Genomic DNA, 12,207 nt, shown 5'->3' with positions numbered 1-12,207 from the left:
CAGTAGCACGTAATAACAACGCTATCATAAAACTTATGAGCGTCAAAAAAATATGCTATTAAAGGTAGTAATGGCATTCGATTATTGCTATGAAACAATAAATAAAGACATTAAAAAAGTGCTATTGTAGATGAACATACTATAGCAGACAAAATTAATGCTATTGTAGGTGGGGTATCTACCATAGCTGCCGCAATCATAGCAGTTGTTATTTCGCTATGTATTACCTATGATAGCACTTTTTCCGCGCTAAGAATGTAAGTTTTTCTTGTAGTGATCCAAATATCATTTTTCATTTTCTTTTTTTATTTTTTTTTTCATTTTCTTCTTTTCTTGCTTCCCTGTTTTTGATTACCCTAGAAAAAATTTATAAATATTTTTTTATTAATAGAATTTAATGATTATTTTTTCAACGAACAAGATCTTTACTTAAGTAGTTGTATGACTGATTATATATAAACTTTCATTTAGATTGAAATGGAACTAGACATTCATGATTTGAAATAAAATTATATGAAAGTTTTGATTTCCCCTAAGATGTTTCCATTCACGAAAAATATATAAACGGTTCAATTTCTATATTTAATGATTACAATAAGATTTGTTAACAATGAATATACATGAAACCAAATAAAATATCAGTGAATTCTATCAGCCTATAGCATTATGATTTATGAACCTCAGATTATGACTTTTGGTCTTGTGAGATATAGACATATGTATCCTCATTGCTTCAATGGATTCCGAAGAAAAGGTACATGTTGAAATAAGAACTTCCGATAAGGCGATAACATGAAATATTATTGATTTTTTTTTTTTTTTTTTTAACAGCTGCTTTTCATTAATTCGAAATGTGATCCTCATGGAGGATGTTTACAATAAAGCTTGGAACATAGAAATATGATACAAAGCTTGAATTATCTCTTAAAGTTTCTTTTGCCAATCTATCTGCAGCTTGATTGTTGTGTCTTCTTGTCCACTGGAATTCTGCAGAGGCAAACCTTGATTTCCATGAAATAATCTCTCTAATCCAATTATGCAGTCGAAAATTCCTTTTTTCTCCTGTGATTAGTTTAAGGACAGTAATATTATCCCCTTCGAAGATAACTCTCCTATAACCTTGTATCCACGCGTGTTGCATCGCCATGAGTAGACTTTGGAGTTCTGCTTCTACTACCGAGGAACAATGATCACCCTTACTTATCCCTGCTCTCACGAAAAAACCATCAGGATCCCGGAAAATCCAGCCTGCCTGAGTAGCGTTCCCACCCTGAGCATATTTGCAATCATAATTACACTTAAGAAAATTCCTGCTTGGTCGATTCTATTGCGATCTCTGTGCCCGAGTGCGAGTCCGTGCTTCTCTGCTATAATTGCTTGAGTCATCTTGCCAACACGTGCCCCATTCCGTGGCTTCTTCTATTGCCGTTATGGTATCTTGTTGCCAAGTGCTGTTCTTATCTTGGTAAAGTAATTGGTTTCTACTCTTCCAAATCCTCCATAAAGTCCATATCGGTATTTGTCGGTCTAACAAAGACAAATTTTTATTGTTATAGCACTCAAACACCCCTGTAATATTTGACGTGAGACTATTTGCTGGGTTGCATAAGAGCTGTTGGAGATGCCGGTTTCTCCTCCAAATGTTCTGAACGTGGTCACATTCAAAAAACAGGTGATTTGCTGTCTCATCATGACACCCACATCGTTTGCAAACTGTGTCCGCTGATACTCCTCTTCTAGCAAGCTCTGTTTTTGTAGCTAAGGCTCGGGAGAGCAGTCTCCATAGGAAATGTTGCAACTTAGGAGCTGTTTTCATTTTCCAAATGGCTTCCTTTAGTACTTGTGAACCCGGTGGTGGTTGTATGTCCTCTTGGTAATCTGGAAGATGAGAAGCTAGCCAATATCCCGATTTTACCGTGTATTCTCCGGAATCATTGTAATGCCAGCCTAACATATCCGGAGCATCCGATGCACTCAACTTGATATCTCGAATTATTTGGACATCATCTTCCTGAATAATGTTGTGTAGCAACTCTAAATTCCATCTTGGTTGACCCTCCAACATTAGGTCCCTAACTTGGATCCCCATAGGTTCTGCTCCATCAATGCATCTAGGTGGTCTTGGCGGGTGAGTTGGGAGCCATGGATCAAGCCAAATATTGATATCCCGCCCATTACCAACTAGATATCTCATACCCTTCCTTACCAAATCTCTCCCTTCAAGCAAAGATTTCCAAATAAAAGAGGACTTGTATCCTGATCCTGCATTGAAAATATTTGAATTTGGAAAATACCTGCCTTTTAAAAGTTTTGTTAAGAGGCTGTCGGGTGCTTGAAAGATCCTCCAAATTTGTTTCCCCAGTAGAGCCAAATTGAAGGTCTCTAAATCTCTAAAACCAAGACCCCCTTCTTTCTTAGGTAATCCCATACGCTTCCATGACACCCAATGCATAGAGCGTCTCCCGTGTGCTTTACTCCACCAGACTTTTGCCAGGATACTGTTGATCTCATCACAAATACCTTTTGGTAGCTTGAAACAATTCATCGTGTATACTGGTAAAGCTAGAGCCACCGTTTTAAGAAGAACTTCCTTCCCTGCTTCGGAAAGAAATCGATGAGACCAACTCTGTGTTCTTTGCTTAACTTTTTCAACCACATAATTAAAGATCTCCTTCTTCTTCCTTCCAATATGTTCTGGTAATCCGAGATATTTACCACATCCCCCATCATTATGGATGTTAAGAATTCTCCGTAACCTTGTCTTGACATGTTGTTTAACTCTACTCCCAAAAGTTATGGCCGATTTGTTGAGATTGACTGCCTGTCCTGAGATATATTCATACTCTTGAAGAATATTCATGATGGTTGAACATGATTTTTGATGAGCATGGCAAAAGAATAAGGCATCATTAGCGAATAGAAGATGGTTTATTGTTGGACCCGTGTTACTAATCTTCATTCCTTTCAAGCTATTTCCTCCTGCAGCTGTTGTTAATAGATGACTTAAGACTTCTGAACAGAGAATAAACAAGTACGGTGAGAGCGGGTCGCCTTGACGAATTCCACGCTCAGGCATGATGTTTCCCAAAGGAGAGCCGTTTATGAGCACAGAGAAACTGACAGATTCCACACATTGCATTATCCAGTTAATCCAAACTGAACCAAAACCCATATGGAGCATCGTATCTCTGAGAAATTGCCATTCCATTCTGTCATAAGCCTTAGAGATGTCCGTCTTAACTGTCATGTAAGAATTAGCCCATCTTTTCCTTTTCTTGAGAGAATGGATCATCTCATGGGCAATGATAACATTATCCATAATGTTCCTACCCGGAATAAAGGCCGCTTGATTTTCTGAGATGATTGCTGGGAGATGTTGTTTAAGACGGTTGACTAAAATCTTGGATATGATTTTATAGCTCACATTGCACAGAGCAATAGGCCTGAAGTCACTCATTGTTGTTGGGATCTCAACCTTTGGGATTAAGCAGATATTAGTATGGTTCAGGCTGGTCTTCATGACACCATCTCTAAAGAAAGATTGAACTTCACGAATCACTGCATCCTTAATGTCAGGCCAAAATTGTTGGAAGAAAGCAGCTGTAATACCATCGGGACCAGGCGCTCTATCTGGTCCAACATCAAAAACAGCCTCTTTTATTTCTTCCTCTGTCACTGGTCTTTGAAGATTTACATTCATGTCATTGGTCACTCTTGTCCGAAAACCTTCAAAAGATCTTGTGTAATCGCCATCATGAGTTCTTGTTGTTTTGAAAAGATCAGAAAAGTAACTTTCAGCTGCCCTTCCTATGCTATCTTCTCCTCTGTGAATCATTCCCGCTGAGTCTTCGATGGCCATGATCCTGTTTCTAGCTATTCTTTGCTTCGCTGTAGCATAAAAGAACTTTGTGTGCCTATCTCCAAGCTTCAACCATGTATTTCGGCTTTTAATCTTCCAATAGTGTTCTTCATCGTGGTAGGCTTGATTGAGCTTGCTCTTGAGATCTTCAATCTCTTGAGTAGTGTGGGTGCCATGAGTTAAGGCTGAGTCTAATTGCTTTTTAAGGGTAGCAATTTGCACGGATGCGTTCAATCTGTTCCGCCGTTTCCATTCCGACATTTTCTTCCTACTCAGCTTGATTCTGCGACTAAGGTCAATAGTCCAATGACTTTCGTTCCATGACTTGATTAGCATATCTTTGAAACCTTCACGATGGTATAATCTGCTGTTATAGCGAAAACTGCCTCTCTTTTGCCTTGTGATGTTGCAAATGCTCGTGATTAATGGTCGATGATCGGAACCTTCAAAAGGCAAAAACTCTGTTTGGGCTGAGGGAAAATCAGTTAACCACTCCGTGTTTGCCATTGTACGATCTAAGCAGCACCATACATCATGAGAGTAGCGTTTTCCGGTCCAGGAGAAACGATTGCCCACAGATCTTAAGTCATATAAACCACAATTTGTGATCATTCGTCTAAAATCTTCAAAGGTTCGTTCTGCTCTCCTAGGTCCTCCTTTTTTCTCATTGTTGCTTTTGATTTCATTGAAATCACCCATTAGGAGCCAAGGATTCCTTCGATATTCAGCGATTCCTTCAAGTTCTTCCCATAGTTCATTTCTCCGACGTTTCTCAGGGAATCCATATACAAGAGAACAGTAGAATGAACTTCCATTAAAAACAACTTGCATATCTACAAGATTTGGAGAAAGGGAAATAACAGAAACTGAAATAGAAGTTTTCCAAAAGATAGCAATTCCACCACTCATACCCTGTGGTGGAACTGTTACAAAGTTAGGGTAATTTAAGTCACCAGCAACTTCACGGATCTTGTCGTCTCCTTGTTTTGTTTCCAGAAGGCATATCATGTCCGGGAGATACATTCTCGTAATCTCCTTTAGGCGTCGAACTGTAAGGTCTATGCCCAGACCTTGACAGTTCCAAGTGGTTGTAATCATGGCGGCTGTGGTGGTTTCGGGCCCACCGCACCTCTGCACTGGTTGCTCTTGCTGGAAGAGCTGCTTCCTTTCTCCATCTCTTGGAATTTCACCCTTGTGTTCACTGTCTCCTCCAACTGTTCAATCGTATCCTCACGCTTGCGTTTGCCCCGTTCCAAAGCAGTCACTTCTTGAGCTCTCAGAGTTTCCTCCATGACTTCTGGTCTTGGATGAATGTTAACTGAGTAAGCACAGTTACTCTCAGACCCAGGAATGTCTCCCGTCGAATTCTCAAAGATTGGTATCGGGTTGAAGAGCTCATTTGTATCCCATTCACCACGAAAAACACTCAATGCCATTCTGTCCTCTGGCTCTTCCTCATAATCCACCAAAGCATTATGGTGAGGATCAATATCTGCAAGCTCCTCAGCAACCTCATCCTCATTAGCCATTGCCGCCACTGGTTCAGCCTCCATGACACCATTAGCCTCATCTACTTCTATCTCCCTAATGATTACCCCTTGGTTCTGATTCTGGTTCCTTGGCGAGCCTGGTTCTGCTTGGTCATCGTCATCACCATCAGGGTGATCCTCTTCACCTCCATTCTGGATCAAGCATGCTCCCGAATCATGAGTTAACAAACCACAAACCTCACAGAATCCCCTGAGACGCTCAAACCGGAATTTAAGCAGAGTGTTGACTCCTCTTTGAAATTGAAAGTTTCGTTGAAAAACGACTGGAGAGTCAATGTTCCAATTGATTTGAACTCTCACGAATTCAACTCTTGCAGCGGTCTCCGCATCATAGTCGACCTCCGCCAAATTTCCAAGAGCACGTCCAATTGAAGTGATGACATCAATCGTTAGATACTGTAGCGGGATACCTCTGATTTGGATCCAAAACGGTATGAAGTTGATCAAAGGAGGATTCATCAGTGGAGTCCACCTCTGGAGAATCAGCATTCGATCATTGAAAGCCCACGGGCCACGCCTAATTACTGTCTCAAGTGATTCCTCCGATGGGAAAACAAACTGGAATTGATTACCCGGAATAATCCGGCCATGGACTAGACCCGATTGACCCCAGATTCGTGGCATCGAGGCAACAATTGACCGGAGGTTCTGTCTCCGTGGCATCACCGGACGTCCCAACAAGATGTAACGATTCACCGCTTCCGCCCTCGCTACAATCTCCTCTGGGATAACAAAAGGTTCTTCATCCGCCCCCAAGTTAATCTCTTGAACCGCACGACGCAAATTATCCGCCATTTTAGTAAGAACAGAGTAAAATCGGAAAGGATAATTGAGAGAAAGAGCAATTGCTTGAAACACTGATGAAAATCCATTTGAAAAACCTCGGTTATATAGAGAAGGATTCTGTATAACCGTTGTATTAACATCACGTCGTGGATGGGTGAACGACGTGGAGATAACCGTCGGAAGAGTGGTCACAGGACGCCCCACTTTGCCGGAAAAATCGATCAAAACCGCTATCGAGGAGAAGGAATAGAGGCAGTTAAGCCCCTGTAAAATAATCGCCTTTTTGATCGGCATTTAGTGTGTATTATTTATAAGCAATGATTTGATTTTTCTTTAATTTGATTCAATTCACCACAAAATGTTTAGAACTTCTGATTTTTGTTGTTGCGAGATATAGACATAATGACATATGTATCCTCATTACTAATTGGATATCCAAAGAAAAAGGCAAGAAATCGAAACTTATACCTTGAAAAAATAAAAGTTATTGATTTCTTTTTTATTCCTTTCATAAACTACATATATACTCAATTCAATGTTAACGTCGCAAGAGATTACAAATCATATGTGGCAACACCTAAATAGTACTTCCTCTGTTATTTAAAGTTTAATGTTCTAGTGTTTTGAGTTTGTTCCACAAATATTGATTTTTAATTAACTGATTTTAATAAATCGTAGATTTCAAGACGTAATGATTAACTGTTTCAGATTACTATTGGTTCATAGTTTATTAAAAAATATTTAATAAAAATAAATAATTAAACAATGATTGTTTTTTTAAAAATGTGAAATCTCTAGAAAATCAATCTTTTAGAAACAGAGGGAGTATCCAAGACCAAGTTCATTCTATCATAAATCATTAACTATATACTCCATCTGTTTTATAATAAGTGTCGTTTAAGATTTTTACACATATATTAAAAAAATAATTAATTTTCTGTTTTACCTATTATCTATATATTTTATTATTTTTGTTAGTTAATACATTAAATTAGTACGGATAAAACTGAAAATTTTACCAAACATCTGCATTGAGAACACAAAACGACATTTATTTTAAAATAAAATTCAAAGACTAAAACGATACTTAATATGAAACGAGGGAGTATGATCTACATATTTAAAAGGCAACATGTCCAGAGAAAACTGATGCTATCTTTCAATAAAGTTTTCATATCCAATTTGACTCTGCTTTTATATCACATTAAAACAATTTGAGTAATTACGACACAACAAATAGTTAAATAAATAAAAACAGGAAGAAATTAGAAAAATATATTATAAAGATACAAAAGACACATTAAACCGCTAAAAACTATATTGTACGATCGTTTTTTGTCGTTTTTTTCCGCTTTCTTAGATTGTCAGTCTTATCTTTTGCATTTTTGTCACCGTAATGAATAGTGACAGAAAACCGTTAAATTTTTTTCTTCCGATATACCGACAATCGGACATATATATTTTTAACTTTTTGTGTTAAAAATATATTCTCTTGTATAAAAAATGTTTTACGTAAATAAATACACACTAACTAAAAAACTTGTAAAATAACTTTAAGAGATATTTTTGATATTATAATAAATACTCTAAAGACTATTAATAATTATAGGAATAAATAATATTTTTTCTTTTTTTTTTTGCACTGAAAATATAAAATCGTAATATATATATATATATATATATATATTGGTACGAAAATAAAATAATAATATATTAAAAATTATTAAAACATCTCTTATTTTGAAATAGAGAAAGTATATATATATATATAATTCATCTTTTTTATAACTCTTTCTCCTCTATTTATTGCAGCTTTCCTCCTTTCACGAACAGATTTTTATTTCTCCGATTTTACTTTCTTTCTTTTTCTCTCTTTAGCTTTCTTTTCTAGCTTCCCCTGTTTCACGTCTTCCTCTAAAGCTCACAACTTTTCACCTCCCATGGCTTCCTTTCTCCTTCTTCTCTAATATATCCAGAACTTTCTATAGCTCTGTTTTTCTTTTGGTTTTCAGCTTCCTCTAGCTCTGTTTATCGGCTCACTACTGTTTGATCAAATCTCCGAAAACTCGAAAAACAAAAGGTCCACCATTTTCAATGGCAGACAAAACTCAATCAGATGATTTCATTTCCCATAAAAACCCAACTCTTCCTCAAGTTATAGAAGAGCTAAAAGAGCTCTGGGCTATGGTTTTACCAATCACAGCAATGAACTGTCTTGTCTACGTACGCGCCGTCGTGTCTGTTCTCTTCCTCGGCCGGCTTGGCAGCCTCGAGCTAGCCGGAGGAGCTCTCTCCATCGGATTCACCAACATCACAGGCTACTCTGTTCTCGTTGGACTCGCCTCGGGTCTCGAGCCAGTGTGTAGCCAAGCCTACGGAAGCAAAAACTGGGATCTCCTTACGCTCTCTCTCCATCGTATGGTCGTGATTCTCTTAATCGCCTCTGTTCCCATTAGCCTCCTCTGGATCAACCTTGGACCCATCATGCTTTTCATGGGTCAAAACCCAGAGATAACGGCTACGGCCGCTGAGTACTGTCTCTACGCCCTTCCTGATCTTTTGAACAATACTCTGCTTCAGCCGTTAAGAGTTTATCTAAGGTCGCAGCGAGTGACGAAACCGATGATGTGGTGTACGTTAGCAGCGGTGGCGTTTCACGTGCCGTTGAATTATTGGCTTGTGATGGTGAAGCGTTGGGGTGTTCCTGGTGTGGCTATTGCGTCTGTTGTGACGAATTTGATCATGGTTGTGCTTTTGGTTGGATATGTTTGGTTTAGTGGGATGTTGCAGAAGACAGTGAGTGGTGGGTCTACGGTGGTGGCGGTGGCTCAGTCGTCGTCTGTATTGGAGTTGGTTGGAGGGTTGGGACCGTTGATGAGAGTGGCGGTTCCGAGTTGTTTGGGGATATGTTTGGAGTGGTGGTGGTATGAGATTGTGATTGTGATGGGTGGTTACTTGGAGAATCCTAAACTTGCGGTGGCTGCCACTGGGATTTTGATTCAGACTACGAGTCTTATGTATACTGTCCCTATGGCTTTAGCTGGATGCGTCTCTGCTCGGGTATGTTTCTCTGCTCTGTTATGTTAATGGTCAAAATTTTAGTCAAAATTTGAGTCAAAACTAGTGACTAAGTTGATTTGAGTCAAGATTAGACTAGTGATTAGTGATGAAGTGGTCAAGATTTGAGTCTAAAAAACTAATGAATAAGTTGATTTGGTTTTGCATTTGAATGTTTAAAGTCAAATTGTGGATGGAACGTTTTAAGTCAACAAGAGTCTTTGCGTTTTTTTTCATAAAAATATTGTGTGGTGCCTATGATTGATGCTGGAGAAGTGGGAGTCATTAGATTAAATTAAGACAAAAAGACAAAAGTCTTGGAACTTGAAGGTACGAAAACATTTTACCAGTGGCAAGAACGTTTTATTCAAGAAAGATTATGAACTTTATTATTCAAGATTGTAATTGGCATTAAGTTTTTTTTTCTTTCTAATAAAGTTTGTGTTATTCGATGACCTTATTTAGAAGGTTCTCTGTTTAGTGTTTATTTTGTTCGAGGAAGATTTAAATTTTGTTCTTGTAACGAGGTTATTAGAAGGCTCTTTGATTTTTTTGTTCTTTTTAAGTTTCTTAAAGCTTTTTCGGAAATGAAGAAAAAGAGATGATAAAAAACGTGCAAACTTCCATTAATAGGTCACTCCATGGAATGTGATTGGACGTTAACATACCTAAACCTAAAAAAAAAAAAAAAAGTGGTTGAAAAGTGAGTGGTAGTCAAGTGTGGTCTATTTTATTGTTGCCAATCTCATGATACTCTTCAACCTCATCGAAAACCACTTGTCCTTTTCTTTTCCTTTACATGTGACAAAAGTTTGGCTTCAATAACTTTTTTTTTAACATTTGGTCTCATTCATTTTCTCAGGTTGGAAACGAGCTCGGTGCAGGTAGACCGTACAAAGCGAGACTAGCAGCGAACGTGGCTCTAGCTTGCGCGTTTGTAGTAGGAGCATTGAATGTGGCTTGGACGGTTGTTCTTAAAGAGCGTTGGGCTGGACTATTCACTGGCTACGAGCCACTCAAGGTATTGGTTGCTTCGGTTATGCCAATCGTCGGGCTATGCGAGCTAGGGAATTGCCCGCAAACCACGGGCTGCGGGATTCTTAGGGGGACAGGTCGGCCTGCGGTTGGGGCACACGTGAATCTCGGGTCGTTTTATTTCGTTGGGACTCCCGTGGCGGTTGGACTAGCGTTTTGGTTAAAAATTGGGTTTAGTGGGTTGTGGTTTGGGTTGCTTTCAGCTCAAGCGGCTTGCGTGGTTTCGATATTGTATGCGGTTTTGGCAAGGACTGATTGGGAAGGGGAAGCAGTGAGGGCAATGAGACTGACGAGTTTGGAGATGAGGAAAGTTGGAAAAGATGAAGAGTCGTCATTGTTGTTGTTGGATGATCGTAATGGGAATGATGAGAAGTTGGATGATGTTTTGTAATCAAATTGGATAATTGCGAGGTCAAAACTTGAGAGACGACTTATTCTCGTTTTGTGGAGCGGTATTTTAGGTTTTGTCTTCACTAGTGATGAGTGTTGACCTCGTTTGTTCAATGTTTTGTTTGTATCCAATTTCGTTTTTTTCTTAGTGAGTGTTGCTAATTGAAAAAAACTTTGGAAGCTCAATCATTTTTAGACGTTGAAAATAAGATTTAAAATAGTTAAATTATTGGATATGGCTTTTTGCTAGAAATGGTGAAAAAGAGGACTATAATAAAAGCTGGTAAGAGAACTTTCTTGACCATATTAAGCCAAACACAATTGAACGCATGCATATAGTCCTTTATTCCCCTTTCTAGTGTGGTTTTCATAATAAACAAGTAATTTTGATAAAATCTTATTTGTGTATATTATGTTAAGTTGGGTCAAAAAGATGATGAGGAAAGGGTACATAGTGTAGAGTACATTTTTTTTTTCATTAAAAACCGTAATGATTTAAAGCCCGACACAGTCACATATGTTCCCCAAAAACTTTTGGACATGCCTTTGCCAGATTATCCCATACAAAGGACTCCCTTTTTTTTGTCGGGCACTTCAAGTCTCAAGTCTACTATGGAATTAGAAGAATTGTGTCACACGGACCAATTAGATTCATACCTTATCCGATTCAGATAAAATCTGATAACGCACTGACAGAAAATAGTAATATCTCAGAGATTAGTGTTTAAATTTGATATTATGGTCACTCGATAACTTTATCAGTTCTTCTATATGTTGTTTCACATCTCATTTTAACTTTTCTTAACTTGTCCATCATGAATTCTTGAAGATACCTCATTGAGGACGGAGCTCGAAAAGCTCTGCAACAAGAGGTCCAATATAATTAAACCATACAATTTATTTCAAAAATGGACATAATATGATCCAGGTGATTTTTGCACTGTCCACGCCCACCATCCATGCCCTTAATTTGTGAAAACCATATCCTATAAACCAATTTATGGTGTCAAAGATTAGGATTCAGATTTTCAATCATAGTAAATAAGCGATTGATTTCTATTTTGATTACTCACTTGAGTGGTAAGAATACTCGACGTTCCACAAATTTCGGAAATTAGTCTTGACTTCGGCTCATTGCTTTCAAAAGATTAGTCTGAATTTCAGCTAAAAGTAATAATATTCCATGACTAAGAAAAAACAAAACTTTAGAAAACACATTTCTTCCGTTTCAGAAGTGTTTGTTTACAATAATTTTTTGTTTTGAAAAAACCTTGTTTTAAAGTTTTAAGGTAATTTTTACCAACATACCCAATCAATATTTTTACCTAAAACTGACAAAAGTGAGTTTAAAATGAAACAAACAAAATTTGACTGGTTTTAAATCTGTATGAAGATTATTAATAATGTTTTTTTTTTTTTTTAATGATCAAAATGTTTATTAAAGGAATGGAGTAAATGAGAGTGAAGTGGGGACTTCATTAAAAGCAAGGTCTCAAAGGGTCACGCTTGATGGCATGTAGGACTTGATGA

At 37.9% G+C, this 12,207-nt stretch overlaps 3 protein-coding genes across 3 annotated transcripts in view; 2 read left to right on the top strand and 1 right to left on the bottom strand.

Annotated features, from left to right (window-relative positions):
* Positions 1–882, top strand: part of LOC9324915 — a 2,728-nt gene extending 1,846 nt beyond the window's left edge. The window contains exons 7-8 of the mRNA XM_021010086.1: positions 714–754; positions 832–882. Of these exons, the coding sequence (XP_020865745.1) occupies positions 714–754; positions 832–882 (92 nt within the window). The remainder of the gene's footprint in view (positions 1–713; positions 755–831) is intronic.
* A 3,774-nt stretch (positions 883–4,656) lies between these two features.
* On the bottom strand, positions 4,657–6,479 carry LOC110231106. The gene has a single exon (XM_021035965.1). The coding sequence runs from the start codon at positions 6,202–6,204 to the stop codon at positions 4,954–4,956; it is 1,251 nt and encodes a 416-aa protein (XP_020891624.1). The 5' UTR covers positions 6,205–6,479; the 3' UTR covers positions 4,657–4,953.
* Positions 6,480–8,020: 1,541 nt separating this feature from the next.
* Positions 8,021–10,897, top strand: LOC9324914 (protein DETOXIFICATION 54). The gene is made up of 2 exons (XM_002888805.2): positions 8,021–9,255; positions 10,115–10,897. The coding sequence occupies exons 1-2, from the start codon at positions 8,290–8,292 to the stop codon at positions 10,676–10,678; spliced, it is 1,530 nt and encodes a 509-aa protein (XP_002888851.1). The 5' UTR covers positions 8,021–8,289; the 3' UTR covers positions 10,679–10,897.
* The last annotated feature ends 1,310 nt before the right edge of the window (positions 10,898–12,207 follow it).

This window comes from Arabidopsis lyrata, assembly GCF_000004255.2.
Source record: "Arabidopsis lyrata subsp. lyrata unplaced genomic scaffold ARALYscaffold_2, whole genome shotgun sequence".
NCBI lineage: Eukaryota > Viridiplantae > Streptophyta > Magnoliopsida > Brassicales > Brassicaceae > Arabidopsis > Arabidopsis lyrata.
The sequence above is the reverse complement of the archived record's forward strand: the minus strand, read 5'-3'. Positions and strand labels throughout refer to the sequence as shown.